A 19368-nucleotide genomic window follows, 5' to 3' on the forward strand; every position below is an offset into this window, starting at 1 on the left:
TTACTATTTTGTTGTGAGCTTGTAGATCGGCTATTTCCAAATCGTCTATTTTCAAATAGCCGATGCATATAGGTTTAAAGTGCTCATATATCCTAATAGTCGCTTAAATCTTTGGGCTTGTTTTCATTGAACTGGTTGCTTATTTCTCTCAAGAATCTGGCAACCGTGTCATTGTTTACACCAACGAAGAAGAAAATGCGCAACAGTATTATGTTGCGCAAATATAAAGTCATTACAGCACCATAACATGGTTAATAAATTTTATTTTGGGATGTACAATACATGAAAATTACGAGAGTAATAACGCGACTTGCGTCGATAACTAATGCAGAGCGGACATTACCGCGTTTGGCTAAAAACAGTGTGTATCATTAACACTTTTAAAGTCAACTTCAAGTCCCTGAATGCATTGCAGCCGTGCATCGTAAGCCCACGGCAGTGTTGCCATGTCTGCTTATTATAAGCGGCTTGTTTGAAGACGCGTTGTGAGCTTGTAGATCGGCTATTTTCAATATACAAAAAAATAAAAATAAAGGGAAAGCTTTGATCCCTTAATTTTATATATGTATATATAGGCCATGTGGCCTTTAGTCACCACATGACCTTATGCCAATACACAGTTTTCGGCTTGTTTTCATAGACCTGTCTGCTTATTTCTTTCGCAAAATATGGAAACACTGGCAACTACAGGAACTGACGTCACGTCAGTCATTCCCGTTTGAATTCTCAAACCGCCCGGTGGATTAACCGTACGCCAACCCTTCGTTAGAATGAGATTTTTAGATGAAACAAACCAAAATAAAATCAATAAAAGGTTGTTGGACATTAAAAGAAGTAGTTCCAGAATCTCCCGATCTATTTCTTGGATTGGATACACTCCAAGGAGACGGAGTGTTGGAGCAGTGAACTGAGAGATATGTATGTATTTAAGTAACAACAAGCTGTTTTCCCTCCATTTTTTGGGGCCAGTAATATAGTTTGTACCACCATTTATTATGCCGTTCAGATACCATCATCTGGCTGTCATCCTTTGACTAAATGTTTTGTGAATTATGTGCAGACTGGAGGTTCATTGTGGCTTGTTAGCCTAGCTTGGTTGCACAGTCTATGCTTGGTAGTCATTATTAGCATGATAGCTAACTGGTAAGTGAGTCCTAGTATGGAGAATAGTATGTATTATCCCGTTCAGATACCATCATCTGGCTGTCATCGTTTGATTAAACGTATTATTATTATTATTATTATTATTATTATGTATTATTTTGCCGTGGCAACTTAGTCCGGAGAGCAATGCATAATATTAGCTAGCATGCTAGTTCACGTTGCCCGCCATTTTGACAAGTTTCGTGATTAAAATGCATTCTCATTAGTTTATCTGTGTGTATAAAATTATAGATTTTTAGCGTTTTTAATAATTGCATAAGCATAGTTGTAACCAGCACCACTGTGAAGCAGTTCGTTAATTTATAATGGTGAACCAAAAGAAAAAGAATGAACGGAGCTAACTGGCTAACTGGACTGGTCTGGTATCAATTCACTTAGTAGGTAACAGTTCCGGTCTAGAGCGGATACGGAAACGACATCATGTTTGCATGTGTGTGTATGTGTGAATTTACCGGATATACCAGGCTGGCTTTAGATTGCATTTAAGCAGCATCAAGCCAGCCTATCCAAGGTTCAGTGTTAAAAAAAAGTACTCACTTCGTCTACTTAAGTAAAAGTATCAATACTGCAATGTAGAAATACTCTGTTACAAGTAAAAGTCCGGAATTAAAAATGTACTTTATTTATTTTGGCTTGTATATCTGCTATTTTGGGAGAATTGGGCGGATGTTTCCCTCATAGGAATGCTAGTGGTTATGGGGGGGGAAAAAGCAATGCATAATGTTAGCTAGAATGCTAGTTTTTGTTATCAAAATGTACTTAAAGTATCAAAAGTAAAAGTACTCATTATGCAGAATGTCTAATTTCAAGTTTTGAAATGCAGAAAAACTTTTGAAAATAGCAGATCTACAAGCTCACAATGTTTTGCAATGCGACGCATTGTGAGCTTGTAGATCTGCTTATTTCAAATGGCTGAAGTGGCTAATGTATGTTTTGTAATACTAAATCTACAAAGTTTTTTTTTCTTTTCAAACAATTGTAGTGGGGTAAAAGTACAATATTTGCCTCTGAGATGTAGTTGAGTAGAAGTAAAAGTACTTAAAATTGGAAGTATTTCTGTGAAAAAGTACCTCAAAATTGTACTTAAGTACAGCACTTGAGTAAATGTACTTAGTTACTTTACACCACTGCCAAGGGTAGTTAATGGAAACTGCTTCATATACTTTGGGTAATCCTTTTGCCAAAGGAAATTTTAATTAAGGCACAGTGAAGCTTTTACTAGAGAAAAACCTACCATGATTTATCTGTCCCCCCCCACACACACACACACTTTTTTCTTTTTAAAGGTAGGGTAAGTGATTTTTTTTTGGTGATTTTTTTTTTATGTGCTTTGTCTGTGTTAGAGCATTCATAGTTCATGTTTTGTGTTCTCACATTTTAGGCTTTTGTGGAAGCTGCTTGGCAGTGTTGGAGTCAACTGACCACTGTAATCATGGTAAGTAGACTTAATAATAGGCTAGATATAGCTATGTGATGCTCTCAGCCACCCTTATTGTCTCCCCAGGCCGAAAGGCATGACAAGAGAGTATGTTTTGCACCCTGTCTGTCCGGCCGTCCTTCCGTGTCATTCGGTCTGTGTACAGTTAATCTCCGGCACCGTTGCCTTGATTGCAGCGAAACTGTGCACACACACTCCCTGGATGCCGGAGCAGAACCTCTGCCCCAGATTCTTCTCATGGGCCTTTTATAGCGCCACCAGGAGGCCAATTCATGCTAAACACATTTTTTGACCGTACTCCTACAGATTTTGTCAAAAAATTCTGCAAATCAGTACAGAGTATCTCTATAGTCATTAAACAAAACGGGCCTTTCAGATTTTTCATATTCCATCCTGATTGGCTAAAATTAGCTTCCAAAGTATGCAGGCGTGCTCCGTTTTGAACAAAATGCCTCAAATCATGAACAGAGCGTGCAATTTCCGTGAAATTGTGAAAACACATTCCCACTAGGCCGAGGAAGAAATGAAACTTGCAATTTTTCAAATTAGCCTCATGTTGGCGCTATAATCGGGCCGATTCTTGTTTTTGCCTATAATTGCACCGATCTGTGTACAACTTTGTATGCGCACTCCCTAGAGGCCAAGGAAAAACCTTTGCCCTGCATTTTTTACATATGCCTTTTATAGCGCCACCAGGAGGCCGACTTATGTAAAACAAGTATTTTGATATTAAGCCTTCATACACGCAGCGTCCGATTGCGGTGAAACGTTGCACGCACATTCGCGCTACGTTGAGGAACAAATGCCACCCTTTTAACATTTCCCTATTATAGCGCCACCAGGAGGTCGACCCGGACCCCACTTTGAGAACCCCTGCATTAGACCACGGACCACCATATAAACCCTGAGAGTTACAGCAACATAAGGGTCCATTTGGTTCCTAACTATTCTTCATTTATCTGGGGATTTATCTGAGGACCCCCTCAAGGACCCCTGAAACCTGGAATTTCCCCCTGTGTCTAACCCATTATAATTATTAGACGCATTAGTCCCACCTCCGAGCCAGGAGGTGAAGATTAGATGCGAGTCCGGAGGAAGCAAGCAGGTTAGACTGACGACCACATTCCAATTCCTCACACTCCTGCTCGCTCGCTCCTCCATGTCATGTCATGCTATATTTCTCATATATGAGCTGTTTGACATGCAAGCCCTCACCATGCACAACAAACAGCATGATTGTATAAATTAAATATCAACTCATTATTTAATGTGTTGTTTCTGTAGCTTTGATCACTGTTATTCATGATATTGTTGCCGTCGGGCAGAAACCTTGTATCTCCATAATTAAACTTTTAGTTTTTTCGTAAATGAATGCCCTATTTCATCGTTACAAAAGAAATGAAGATAACCGATCTACAAGCTCACCACGCCTTGCATTGCTACGTGTTGTGAGCATGTAGATCAGCAATTTTCAAATGGTTGATGTATGCATGGTAAAACTGATTTGTCCCTCTTGCCTGTACTTTTTTAATACATTTTGCTGGGAATGCTCTGGAACCCCCTCAAGGACCCATGGGGGTCCCCGGACTCCATTTTGAGAACTACTGCTTAAAGTAACTTTTTTATGTTTGCTAAAATTTATGTTTTTAACTGAATGTAGGCCAACGCCAAAACAGAGGGAGGCGCTTACGAGTGAGGAGGAATCGGAAGCTTTCGATGATGACCAGCTACCACCTACACCTCCCCGTGCACTGTCCAAGAAAGTGAGCTGCCCCCCCCCCCCCCCCCCAAAAGACACAGGAGCCGCAGTCGAGCAGCAGCCCAAGCAGCAGCCCCGGTGTATCTCCCTCTTCTCAGACAAGTATGTAAAGCAGGGGTCTTCAACGTTTTCAGGCCAAGGACCCCTTAGCTGAGAGCGAGATAAAGCAGGGACCCCCATTATATATTGTGTAAATATTTATTTTTTCATAGATTTAATCGGCAGCTGCATAGACTTGTTTCACAGCACTATCATGTTGGATTCATGTTAATGTGTATTTCCAGACATTTAACCATGCACTTAAACAATACTTAGTAAACCTGACCTTTCACTCTGTACTTAGTCTGCTCTTTTTTTCCCCTACACCAAACCACTTTGCAGAAAATAGCAGATTTACAAGCGCACAACGGCGTTGTGCGCTTGTAGATCTGCTATTTTTGGCTAAAGTTCTCCTCAGAATAGGGATGCTTGGGTGAAGTGGTTAATGTAAAAATCACACAAAGATTTGGCGGACCCCCTGTAGTAACTCTGAGGACCCCCTAGGGGTCCCGGACCCCCTGTTGAAGACCTCTGATGTAAAGTATGGAATTAGATTTTGTAATTTTTTATAAAATATACAGAGAATTTAACATCTTGAAATGTTACATTATGTTTAGGAACCCCGAGTCCCAGAAGAACCCCCAGTCCCGTTGGAATCCCGAGTGTGGACACCCCAGTTGGAAGACCAAGAGCAAGCCGCCCAACTGCAAACCTGATCAGCCGCCCCACTGAACCCACAAACGTGAGCACCCCAATAAACTCCCATTACACCTAAGGCAGGCAGCCTCTGTGAATAGCTTTAAAGCACAGCTGAAGACCTATTTCTTCACTCTGGCTTTTGGTTGATTTTTAAATGTGGTTTTATGCTTTTGCTTACCTTTTTTTGCTTTATCGTTAAATTAGTTTTACTTTACTGTAATTGTAAGCACCTTGAGCTGCATTTCATGTCATGAAAGGTGCTTTACAAATAAAGTTTATTATTATTAACTGTGACACAGAGCCGCCCCACTGGGACCCAGATGAGCCACCGCACTGGAACCCCTATGAGTCGACCCACAGCTAGAACCCCAATGAGCCACCCCACTGGAACCCCTAGTCAACCCACAGCCGGAACCCCAATAAGGCGACCCACAGCTGGAACCCCGATGAGCAGCCCGAGTCCAGCACCACGAGCACCAGGCATGGAAGAACACATGTTCACCCAGCTCGTGAGACTCCTAGAGCAAGTAAAGAGCACTCAGAAGGTCCATGGGCAGATGCTGAACATACTGCTGAAGGAGAAACAATCTCTGCCAGCGCTGGAGCTGCCTGAAGGAGCTGTGTTCCCTCCCGCTGGACACGGTGGCAGATCTCGAGTCCATGAACTTAAAGCTGGGTGACCCTGACTTTAAGTCTGCAGTTGTAAGTTCAAATCTCTTATTCACTTCAAAATGTACTTGTATTTTCTAAATCTCTTATTCACTTCAAAATGTGCTTGTATTTTCTAATCACATTGGTAGTCTGTTAACCTGCCCTTTGAGTGCATGCACACAACGGGCATTGACATCTTAGCTGTTCACTTAATACAGAATTTCCTTCCTGTGACTTTTATCATACTCAGGTTGCCATGGTTGCAGACATTGGGGGGACTTCCGTGGACCGTTGTGTCAGGAGGATGATGGGTTTCCTCCTGACCAATAAGCTGGCACTCGAGCATAACCTTTTCGGACGCAGTGGCAAGAAGGAGTTCCGAGGACTGGCACTTTTTGAGGTTCTATATGGTAAATTAGATTTTGTGTTATTGCCATAACATATGATGGTGCCACCTGAACTTTGTTGTTCTACATGAAAACTAAATTGCCACCATAGCTCAAGACATTTAAAATTATTGTTCCGTTTTCTTTTTCTGTTCAGCAAAGAATCCTCAATAATGCATCAGAACATCTTAGCCACCTTAGCTGTCAGGTTCTATACATAATCCTGCATTTTTCCTGTAGCACTTGGCCGTGTGAATAGCTTGAACTGTTCTCAGATTTGACTCGGTTGTTTTTAAAAAGCATACACATTTCTCAGCGATATAAAACTTTTGAAAAGTCTGTCTTATAAGGTTTCATAATGTAAAAATCAAGCCAGCATTACTAAGTTGGCTTCTTGTCATTTATTTTTAGGGGCAATAAAGAAGAACGCCGTCACGCAGCATATAAACCAGAAGGATGCAGAGTTGGCCGTGTCCAAATGGTTCACCGGAGCTCGAGACCGTGGTGGAAACCGGACCCTACGAGCTAGGAGATCCCTCGAAAACACACAGGAAAATCAGGAACAGGCCCAATAGGCCCCCCCCACACACACACACACACACACACACACACACACACACACACACACACACACACACACACACACACACACAGAAGTTTGTGGTGTGTTTATCATTCAGGATGTGTTGGCTGAAATGGCCCTCTGCTGGAATAATTAACTACCTCATGAGAAGAACCCTCCTTTTGTTGAAGTTGAGTTAAGAGATATGGGTTCCTCATTAGTTTGTGTCCAGAACATTTAAGTTGTTACTTTAGAGTTTGCACTGTTATTTGTCATTTTTACAAGAGTTCTATCTTAATGATAATTTACGAGAGTTAAAGGGATTGTTTACGAGAGTTGAAGATATATTGGCCCAATAATACTGTCTACACTTTATTTTCATTTATATATATTATTTGTATTATTAATTTTTTTTTCACAATTTCTGAAAGCTTTTGCACTTTATTTTCATTTATACATTTTATATTTTACAATTACCAAAGCATTTTGTATTTGTTTTTTTTACATTTGTATTTGGTTTATTAAAAACCAGGAGGCCGAAAGTTAAAAGAAATAAACATTGTCAAAAGATATATTGTCTGATATTGTTTTTTCACCCTGGTAAAACTTAGCAGTAGTTAAACATGGTTCTTGTCAATATACTGTTTAATTCTCCTATTTAAATCCCTTCAGGACCAACTTGAAACCCATGTTGGCAAAGGGCCCGGATGTTACCCACTTGGGCTGCTAGAAGTGGGATCTACATGGGTCTCAAACGTGCCCAGTTGGACTCCACCTAAGGCCCATTCAGATCCCACTTCAAGCCCATATGGGCAAACACAGGTGAGGCCTAGATGGGTGTGACATACAATTGGCCATTTGGACCCCACCTAAGACCCAGTCAGGACCCACTTAAGCCCATATGGGCTAACACAGGTGAGGCCCACATGGGTCCGACATCAAATTGCCCATTTGGACCCCACCTAAGACCCAGTCAGAAACCCACTTAAGCCCACATGGGCTAACACAAGTGGGTGCTTGGTGGAACCCATGTACAAAACCAGTTGGAGCCCTAAATGGGCCAACACAAGTGTGGCCTACATGGGTCACATGTAATTTGCCCAGCTGGAACCCACTTAATGCCCATTCAGGTCCCAGTTCAAGCCCATATAGGCAAACACAGGTGGCGCCCACATGGTTCCGAAATCAAATTGCCCATTTGGACCCCACCTAAGACCCAGTCAGAAACCCACTTTTGCCCAGCTGGAACCCACTTAAGGCCCATTCAGGTCCCAGTTCAAGCCCATATAGGCAAACACAGGTGGCGCCCACATGGTTCCGAAATCAAATTGCCCATTTGGACCCCACCTAAGACCCAGTCAGAAACCCACTTTTGCCCAGCTGGAACCCACTTAAGGCCCATTCAGGTCCCAGTTCAAGCCCATATAGGCAAACACAGGTGGCGCCCACATGGTTCCGACATAAAATTGCCCATTTGGAACCCACCTAAGACCCAGTTAGAAACCCACTTAAGCCCATATGGGCTACCACAAGTGGGTGCTTGGTGGAACCCATGTGCAAAACCAGATGTAACCCATGCCCATCTGCCCAGTTAAAACCCACCTGGGGCCCAGATGGACATGTTGGCTGGGAGCCTTTCTAAACTGGACAGGATAAAACTTGCACATCAAGTTCTCAAGAGCTTAAGAGTTCTTCATTGTCAGAATCCTAGAATTCTCCACCGGGATCTCAAGCCCCAGAATGTCTTTATTGGTAAATTGATAATTGTAATTGGTATAAATTATAATAATATTAATAATATGCAACATAAGCTGAATTTATTTAGCTCAATCTGTAAAACTTATATTATCCTACCCAATGTTCTTTGTAGATATTGAAGGCAAGGCAAGATTGGCTGATTTCGGAATAAGCCGACAATTGGATGAAGGAAAAACAACCATGACACCAACGACATGCTGGATGGCAAAGGAGACTTTGGAACCTAGGAAGCCTGGGGAACCTGTCCGTTATAAAAGAAGCGGTGACATCCAGGTTGTTATTTATTCTGCATGATAGTTTAATGAATGAGAACAACATAATTATGTTCTTACATACTTTATGTTCATTCTTAATGTGGCTGAGACTTTAGTGATGAATGAACATGGTTGTATCCAGGCCTGGAATTTCGCCACTTGGCCTTTTTTTTTTTTTTTAGGGCACAAAGGGCAAATGCCGTTTGTTAGCAGTTCTAGTAAAATGGCAGTTCCAAAGTTCCAAAAGACAAGTGTAGGGTAAATGAATGATGATAAAAAAACATGGGGGCACATCGGATCGTACTACGGAATACTCTCTCTCTCTCTCTCTGAGAGATTTATAATATTTAAATAATATTTTTTATATTATTCTCTCTTGCTCGCTCGCTCTCTCTGTCAAAAGCGTTGCTTGGCTTCCGCAGCATTTTAAACTGGAATATAGGCTCAAAAACAAACCTACCACTGGTTATATGTGCAGCATTTCACTTGATGTTGTCCAATTAGAATTTAGAATCTCAACCAGACAACTGGTGGTGTCGGGGCACACGGCCAAAGAGAGGGGCAACGAGGGCCGTCGTGGCCACCATGAAATTCTTGCCCTGCGTGTATCACTTATAAAATAAGCAGTTATATCCAGGTTGTTTATTTTATTCTGTGAGAACAATTGAATTAATGACATCAGCTTACTAAAATATATATTTAATCATTTTCATTCTCATTCTTAAGGTGGCTGGGATGTTGATATATTACATCCTGTCTGGAGGACACCATCCTTTTGGCCCAGGAGTTAAATGTGGAGTCAACATTTATGATGGAAAGTACAACCTGGATGATGTTCAGGATGTGGAGGCTAAGCATCTCATTGAGAAGATGATCAATGCAGACCCAGAGAAAAGACCAACAGTGAAGGACTGCTTGGATCATCCCTTCTTCTGGTCAAATGAAAGGTACGATAGAAACAGTCAAACAATTTACCTTCCACATATTATTCATTCATTCACTAAAGTCTAAACATTATTTCAGCTGCTATAACAGTGTTGTGAGTGATATCTTTTGATTAAAACAAAACACATTTGTTGAAGTAAAATTTTTATATTCTCAGTAAACATTGCTATAGAGCAGGGGTCTTTTTCAGGCAAAGCATCCACTACGTACTGTTTGTTATATGTAAGTTTATACAGTGGTGGAAAATAAATACATTTACTCAAGTACTGAACACAACACTATGTTCAATATTTAGTTGTTTTTTTTCAAGTTATTTTTTTACTTCTATTCCATTACATCTCAGAGGCAAATATTGTACTTTTACTCCACTACTTTTATTTGAAAACGTTAGTTACTGATTACTTTGAAGATTAAAATTATTAATAAAAACCGACATTAACCACTTTAGCCCTGCACTTTGGTTATTTGAAAATAGCTACCGCGCTTGTGACGTGTTGTGAGCTTGTAGATCCGCTATTTTCAAAAGATTTTATACATTTTGAAAACAAGGGACATTCTGCATAATGGCATAATGAGTACTTTTAGTTACTTATCTTCATATAATTAGTCCTCACTAATGCTCATTATAATATTGTACCAGTTTTGTCGACTCAGTCTGTGTCTCAGAGGAGGGCTAAGGGCAGTTAGAAACCCTGCCTACCAGTGACATCATCAATGTGGAATCCAAGCTAATAGAAACTACAGGCTTTCTATTCCTGTAAAGTTACAATGTTATAATGGAAGCCATTGTTCTCGTGTTAATGAAAGATACAAAATAATCTTGTTTGAAATGGCCAAACCAACCTACTGATGATGTCACTGGTAGACAGGTTTCTGTACTGTCCACAGCCCACCAATGAGACATAGAGTAGAGAAATGGTGCCATGTCCGCAACAGGACCTAGATAAGTCTTCAAGCTTGCCACCAGAGAGTGTATGTATTAGGGCTGTCAGTTTTCCTCTATAATCCCATTCGAATTTCAATGCTTTATTATTTTTAATATTCGATTATATTCGAATATTTTATATAATATATAATATATAAAATAATGTATAGTTGTACAATAATAAACACTCATGTGCACACATACACATGCTTTAATAACAGGATAAACAAAAAAGTGAAACTAACGTTATTAGTGAAGGGTTATGGCTTTAATTTAGGTACATACGGGTTGTTTAGTGGGATTAAATTAGTTAATTAATTAACTAACTAATTTTGTAATTGTAATGTACTATATTAATATATACTATATTATATATTGTAATACTACTGTAATTGTAATTACTAATTAATTAACTAACTAATTTTACAACTAAAGTTAATAAAAAGTTAATTCCAACTAGTTAGCCAAACCACTCCCTACATTTGACCGTGTGTGTTTGTCCGTCCGTCCGAGCACGGCCTCAACAGCTGCAGCTGATTGCAAAACAAAGATGCAACACGTTACATTACAACACGCCAATTAAAAACATACACACACACACACGCTGGCTCAGCACACGTGCGCACACACACACACTCACACGTAACATGCAGACCTGCAAGGCGCACCGTGCACACACACACAAGCCAACACTGCACACGTGCGAGCCAGCCCTGCACATATGCGCGTGCATATATAATTATGCACATGTGCATAATTATATATGCATTACAACATTACATTATGCATTATTATGCATTATGCATTATGCATTATGCATTACATTATGCATTACAACATTACATTATGCACATGTGCGCGTACTATATATAATTAGTAATGTAAAATTAGTTAGTTAGTTAATTAGTTAATTAAATTAGTTAATTAATATTAGTTGGAATTAAATTACAGCAATTGGTTCAGAATTGCGGTATAGGATTAAAGGACAACTTCACCGATTTTCAACCTATCTTCATATAATAGGTCCTCACTAATACTCATGATAAAATGGTACCATTTTTTTCTACTCGGTCTGTGTCTCAGAGGAGGGCTGTGGACAGTTCAGAGTCCCGTCTACCAGTGACATCATCAATGGGGAATCCAAGCTAATAGAAAATGCAGGCTTTCTATTCCTGGAAAGTTGCAATGCAATAAAAGAAGCCATTGTTCACGTGTTAATACAAATCTAAATAAAAAAATTGAAATCTTGTTGGAAAAAAAAATCATGCCTAACGATGATGTCACTGGTAGACGGGTTTCTGGACTGTCCACAGCCCTCCTATGAGACACAGACTCAGTAGAAAGAAATTGTACCATTTTACCATGATTATTAGTGAGGACCAATTATATGAAGATAGGTTGAAAATCGGTGAAGTCGTCCTTTAATGAAACTATTTTCAAATATTTAATTATATATTTTTTAAGCAAAAGTATCAATACAACAATTATAAATACTATTTTACAAGTAAAAGTCTGGTATTCAAAATTCTATTGAGTAAAAGTACAAAGGCATTGGCATCAAAATAATGCCAATACCTAAAGTAACAAAAGGTAAAGTACTTATATCGCCGAATGTCCCATTTCATACGTTTTCAAAATGTATAAAAGTATTTTGAAAATAGCTGATCTATAAGCTCACAATGTGTCCTATTGTGACGTGTTGGCGGTCTCTAAACAATAATACAAAACCAGTGGCTCAAATTGGAGACCTCAACATAAAGATGGACACCACAAACATTGGCAAAGGTTTAAATCATTTTTATTTACTTCCCACATTACATTACATTACAGTAATTTAGCAGACGCTTTTATCCAAAGCGACTTACAATATCTTATTTTAAACAAGCTCAGTGCTTAATGAGTCTTCCAGTTTAGTAGACCTTGTATTGTGAATTTGTACTTCCATGTACTGATGTTCTCATGTCTTACTAAATAAAGTACATCGATCAATCAAACTGAATGCAAATACTTTACCAAATGAAGGAACTGAGAAGGAGGCCTGGAGATACTGGCAAACTAAACAGAATGGAGGAGGGGCCAGGCCCCCTGCTCCCCCTCCCTACCTAACAAAATCAAATTCTACTAAACTAAAAACTAAAAGAAAAGAGAGAAACTACCGGCCATCTCCAGGCCAAACTAAAGTAAACTAAATAACTTCAGCTGCAGGTGTGCCAGCCTGAGTGAGAGGAGAGACAGTGGGGGTTAGTGATTGATTAAGGATGATTAGTCAGGGGATATTAAAACAATCTTGGAATAAATTCCTTACCAAAAAAAATCTTCATGTGTTTGTAAAAGGTGTCTATAGTAACACATCTCACAGACTGAAATGCAGTTTCCCTAGGAGAATTTTTGACAGCTCCTTAAAGCTGGGGTACCCACCATAACCTTGGTTTAAAAAAAAAATGTTTTAAGTAGCATGTGAGGGGTCAAACTAGGGTGTTTTTATGATTCTGAATCCATTGCAAGCATTTGTTTTGCACCAAAACCACTCCTTGGGCTAAAAACGGCCCAATCTCAATGGGCTTTTTACACAAAAAGTATACCTGGAAAAGGATGGCCATGGCCGGCAAACACATTGGTGAAGATTTTTTTTGGCAAGGAATTTATTCCAAGATTGGAAAATGTTCTGCTAATATCCCCTGACTAGATGTCATGGCCACACGCAACAGATTGTAGATCGGCTATTTTCAAATTGCTTGAGTATATATATAGGTCTGAAGTGGTTAATGTATGTTTTGTAATAATACTCAAAACCTAGAAAGTATTTAGTTTTCGAATAATTGTAGTGGAGTAAAAGTACTATATTTGCCTCTGAGGTGTAGTGAAGTTGAAATAAAAGTATTGCAAATTGAAAATACTCCAGTCAAGTGAAAATATCTCAAGTACTCTACTTGAGTACTTAGTTTCTTCACACCACTGCCACGCACTGACGTGTGTGGTGTGGTTTGGACTGAACGCGACCGCAGGACAAATTGTTGTCTTTAATTAGCCTGACTGGTGATAAAAACATAATTGACAGTCCTACTTCTACTAATTACAGGAACATTAAAATCACAGAGATTTGTTGAGAAAACATGTTGTGTGACTTGTGTGCGCAAACCAGCAAAATGTATGTTTAGTGGTAGTTCAGTCAGATAACTCACGAATAGATTTAACCAAATATATAGAATGAGAATACAAGTGTGGATCTAATATTTTATCTTGGCGTTCAGGCTCTGCTACATTTTACTCCCTGCTCAGCACAATTAGACAACCATCATTAACCATTAAGAGCAGAGATATAGATATACAATAACAACCATCATTAACCATTAAGAGCAGAGAGATAGATATATAATAACAACCATCATTAACCATTAAGAGCAGAGAGATAGATATACAATAACAACCATCATTAACCATTAAGAGCAGAGAGATAGATATACAATAACAACCATCATTAACCATTAAGAGCAGAGAGATAGATATATAATAACAACCATCATTAACCATTAAGAGCAGAGAGATATATATACAATAACAACCATCATTAACCATTAAGAGCAGAGAGATAGATATACAATAACAACCATCATTAACCATTAAGAGCAGAGAGATAGATATACAATAACAACCCCCCATGGGGAACAGAACCAATAGCAGAGCCCACTGGGCTGAGTTTGTCAGGATGAGCTACCTGGTCAGGATAATGTTAGGAGAAACACTGTAGTGTGTACATAATAATAATAATAATAATAATAATAATAATAATAGTATCAGGTAGTGGAGACGTTGTGTTAGACAGACATTAATGCATTGTTGTTGTTCTACTTCCTACAGAATGGGACCTGGTGGAGAATATTGTCGTGATCCTCATCTCATTAAAGGACGTGAGTATCTGTCAATATTAACATTTTATACATCACCATGGTAACATGCTGCATGCAACAGATCAACACATACTACCATCTACTGACCAATCAATTCTCTTTGGATTACTGTGGAGCTTGGTGTGCAGTCCAGTTAACGGCCACTAGAGGGATGGAGTTATCTCTGTCAGCTTGCTGCGCTGTGGATCAAAAACATTTCATTGTGTTTTTGTACCCATGTTGTCCTACAAGCAGATTGAAGCCTATTTGTTGTAGCCTAAGATATGAAACAAATAATAACAACAGGTTATAATTTTCTTCTCTCTCACGACAACTTCACTGCTCATCATTATTACATATACAACACTTAATCATTCATCTAAGTGAGTTTAATAACAGGATTACATTTTTTTAAACCCGTTTCGGGGTGAGGGCCACATGTGCGTTCACAGCTGTCACTTGGCTTAGTTTTTTAGCCTGTTGTCTCAGTCACTGCTATAACTTTACAAATGTTGTTTATTATTAAGAAGAATAGATACTTTAATTATTGACTTTCATTATAGTTTATTAGGCTACAGGAAATATTGAGAGGAGAAACATACAATATAATAAAAAAGGGACTACTTTTTTACGTAGGGCTTCTTTCAGCAATCAAACTCAAACAATTAGGCCTAACTCAGTTTGTGTCTGTTTTATTGAAGTGACACACTATCATTCACAGTCACAGCTTGATTTGATTCAGCAGGCCGGGCACACAGTCTCGCGGGCACACACCCACACGTGCACGCCTGTGTATCTGCGGGGAGTGTGTGTTGGTCAAAAAAGGTGGTCAAACGCTGTAGCAACACGTTGCAGATCACTACACCCCTGAGAACTAAAGTCAGTCACTATAAATATGTGGGAGTTTGAATGACAGAAACACAGTCATTCACTTGTTCTCACACACATGTGCACATATTACATGTGCACATTTTATTTGAATCCACAGTTAGACAGATAACATTGAACGCTAACGTTGTGAGCTTGTAGATCGACTATTTCAAAATAGTAAAAATAGACAATCTACATCTACAAGCTCACAATGTGTTGCATAGTGTGCTGATCCGTAGATATAGTAGCCCGGGCGATTTGGACCTCATTGACCTGCTCAGTAATCTACTGTAGGTGTAATAGGCTACTGTCAGCAGTGGTGGAAAAAGTACTCAAATGTTTTACTTAGGTAAAAGTATCAATACTGCAATGCAAAAATACTCTGTTACAAGTACAAGTCCGGTATTCAAAATTTACTTGAGTAAAAGTACAAAAGATCTACAAGCTCACAATGCGTCACGATGCGACACATTGTGAGCTTGTAGATCTGCTATTTTCAAAAGCTTTTTATACTTTTGACTTGTGAAATGGGACATTCTGCATAATGAGTACTTTTACTTTGTACTCAAGTATATTTTGAATTCCAGGTTAAAGTGGTTAATGGTTCTTTATAGCATTGGTTCTCAAAGTGGGGTCCGGGGACCCCCAGGGGTCCTTGGGGGGTTCCAGGGGGTCCCCAGCAAAATGTTTAATACAGCATCACAATCATTTTAACCACTTTATACATATTTCATATGTTGGCTGTTTAAATATAGTAGATCTACAAGTTCACTGCGCATCACTTCATGCTGCGCTGTGAGCTTGTAGATCTGCTATTTTTGTTAAAAATTGTAATTGTGATAGTTTCTTTAACATAAATGTTCTCTTCTGGGGGTCCCTGGCACAAAGCATTTTCAGATGGGGGTCCCTGGCACAAAGCATTTTCAGATGGGGGTCCCTGGCACAAAGCATTTTCAGATGGGGGTCCCTGGCACAACACATTTTCAGATGGGGGTCCCTGGCACAAAGCATTTTCAGATGGGGGTCCCTGGCACAACACATTTTCAGATGGGGGTCCCTGGCACAAAGCATTTTCAGATGGGGGTCCCTGGCACAACACATTTTCAGATGGGGGTCCACGGACAAATACATATAAATGTGGGACCCCCACACATAGTGTCTTGACACTAAAAGATAGATTTATAGAAGCATTTAAATAGTTAAATAATGATTCTTTATGAACGTTTATTCTACGGCCTCAACTGTGTGTGTGTGTGTGTGTGTGTGTGTGTGTGTGTGTGTGTGTGTGTGTGTGTGTGTGTGTGTGACTCAGTGAATGATGTGTTTAATGTTTACTGTGTTGTTTTTCTCATCAGATTATCATCCTCTCACACTGGACACAAACACAGCACACAGACACCTCTCTCTGTCTGAAGACAACAGGAAGGTGACACATGACAGACAGGATCATAATTATCCTCCTCATCCTGACAGGTTTGATGGACAGGAACAGGTTCTGTGTTCAGAGGGTCTGACTGGACGCTGTTACTGGGAGGTAGAGTGGGAGGGGGTAGAGGTTTCTATAGCAGTGACTGACAGACGAATCAGCAGGAAAGGACAGGGTGATGACTCTAGGCTAGGACACAATGACATGTCCTGGAGACTGCTCTGTGTAGGACAACAGTACGGTGACATTTACTATGTCAGACACAATAGTAAGAAGACTCTCCTCCCTGTCCGTCCCTCTGAAGGCTCTAACAGATGTGACCTGGTGATATGGATGACACCGGACACAAGACTGTATTTGGGTTATTTTATTATCTGATTACTCTCAGAAGGTGAGAGAAATATTAATATAAGGTTTTAGAGTTTCCAATCCGGTGTTCAAAATAAAAGAATAAAACAAACAAAATCACATTGGTCTGTCTCAGACAATTCTCATAGGACACAGTCCTTGACCACAGGCCTTGGTCACAGTTCTCAGTTCTTGGCCTTTCACAGTCTTTGGTCACTAGACTGAATAACTTCAGCTTCTGTATATAGACAGCTTAGATCCTGAACTTAAATGCACAAAATAACTGTAGTGATAACTTCTCTGTTAAACGAAAATAAAAGAAAACAAACACAATCACATAGTTACTTTACAAAGAACAGTAAACATTTGGTACATCAATATGAACTGAAGTAGCTAACATATCTCATAATGTACTCACTACATGAAATCTTGGTGCTCACACAGATGCACAATGTAACACAGGTTTCAGCAATCTTCTTCAGCACTATACAATGAACACAATATACTTTCAGCATAATGGACAAAATGAAACATTCTCAAACAATACATATAAAAGAACAATTGTCTAGAAATAAACTTACAATGCTTGCAGAACACAGCTGCATGACACTTCTCTGCTGCCTTACTCAAAGTGCTGACTGATCAGTGCATGTGAACACAATCTGTAAACATCAAATGGATAATATGACCATCCTTGACAAACGTTACATTTCTTACATTCTATACAATCATGTTACTGCATATCTGTTGATCATTTTGTACAGAAGGAACAGATTAAGTATATTTACCACTTTATATAATATCAACAACTCCTCCACAACTCCTCACAAGCATGGACAGTGATAGTAAGATGGCAGACGCTTCACTTCCTGTTTCTTCTACTACTCCCCTTGAGGTACCCTGAGTCTGAGAAAACCCACAACGGTAAAGTGCCATCTAGTGGTCATTTGTGGGAACACTATTTTCCACCTGGCTACATACTCCCCTGCAAAAGAGTCACCGTCCTCGGTGACTTAATTAATCTTATTAACTTCCATCAAAACCTCACACTACATCAACTCTGGGTGAAATGGCATCACATGCAGATCTAGGTACATGGTGTGGATTTGGGTGTATCCCAGCGTTTGCTCTCTGAGTCCTACGTGCTGTAGAAACAGGTACATTAACCCCTATATCCCTATCTGAGTTCTCTCTGGTCATCGGAACATGTATTTCTACCTCTGGTTCACTATCAGAAGATGTCAAATGTACTGGCTCAGCATCATCTCTAGACTCTGTGTCCTCTCTGTCCTGACCATCAGATGTCTCACCCCTCTCTCCATTGACATCCTGACCCTCAACTCTGTCCATATTTACCCCCTGGTGCAGCTGTGGACAAGAGACTTCTTCTAACACTACACACTCAGGATCTGCATAGACAAGGACAGACTCAGGGGGGGCATGAACAGGTGTCACTGTAGGGGCACTAACTCTCTCACTCTTGGGAGCAGGAACAGGGCCTACACATGGTCTAAGGTCAACTCTATGGACCGTCTTAATTGGACCACCCTCCACAGGCTCTACAGTATGAGTGGTACCTTGGATCTCAACCACCCTATGAACAGTAGGACCCCAAGCATCTTGGATCTTATTTCTGCCCTGAGGTCTGTGGCGAAGGTACACCAACTGACCCACATCAACCTGAGGACAATACACTTTGTGTTTGCCTAACTCCACCCTTTCTGCTGCCTTCAGCTCAGAATACTCCTTTGCCCTAGCGTGTGCTTCAGTAAGTCTCTCCTGATGTGCTATTAACCAATCATGCTTCTTATCCTGCACTGGCTCCTGTCCCAACAGAGCATCTATAGGGAGGTGTGGCTCGACCCCGAACAGCAGGTAGTAAGGTGCATAACCAGTAGTCGCATGAGGTGTCACATTATAGGCATAGACTAGCTCTGCTAAGTGCTCAGGCCAACGGCGCTTCTTCTCTGTTGGCAAAGTACGTAAAAGGTCATGAAGTGTTCTATTATACCTCAAACACTGTGCGTTCCCCTGAGGGTGGTGAGGTGTGGTGCGGGTTTTCTTTACACCATAAAGTTTGCACAATTCTGCAATAACTTCACTCTCAAAGTTTCGTCCCCGATCCGAATGTAGCCTTGCAGGGGCCCCATATTTCATAAACCACTCTCGGAGGAGAACTTTAGCAGTAGTATCTGCTTTCTGATCCCGGGTAGGGAAAGCCTGTGTGAACTTTGTGAACACATCTGTCACTACTAAA

General features: G+C 40.0%; 1 protein-coding gene across 1 annotated transcript; it reads left to right on the plus strand.

The window, feature by feature from the left end:
- Positions 1–748: 748 nt before the first annotated feature.
- LOC308086069 (uncharacterized protein) lies at positions 749–17141 on the plus strand (the record flags this gene model as incomplete). Its single annotated transcript, XM_080429425.1, has 11 exons — positions 749–918; positions 2546–2599; positions 4263–4463; positions 5018–5142; positions 5399–5801; positions 6001–6160; positions 6548–7520; positions 8569–8729; positions 9437–9657; positions 14439–14488; positions 16693–17141. The coding sequence occupies exons 8-11, from the start codon at positions 8637–8639 to the stop codon at positions 17139–17141; spliced, it is 813 nt and encodes a 270-aa protein (XP_080285551.1). The 5' UTR covers positions 749–918; positions 2546–2599; positions 4263–4463; positions 5018–5142; positions 5399–5801; positions 6001–6160; positions 6548–7520; positions 8569–8636.
- Between the last annotated feature and the right edge of the window lie 2227 nt (positions 17142–19368).

The sequence above is a fragment of the Gymnoscopelus braueri genome, assembly GCF_963280865.1.
Source record: "Gymnoscopelus braueri genome assembly, chromosome: 5".
In the NCBI taxonomy this organism is placed as follows: domain Eukaryota; kingdom Metazoa; phylum Chordata; class Actinopteri; order Myctophiformes; family Myctophidae; genus Gymnoscopelus; species Gymnoscopelus braueri.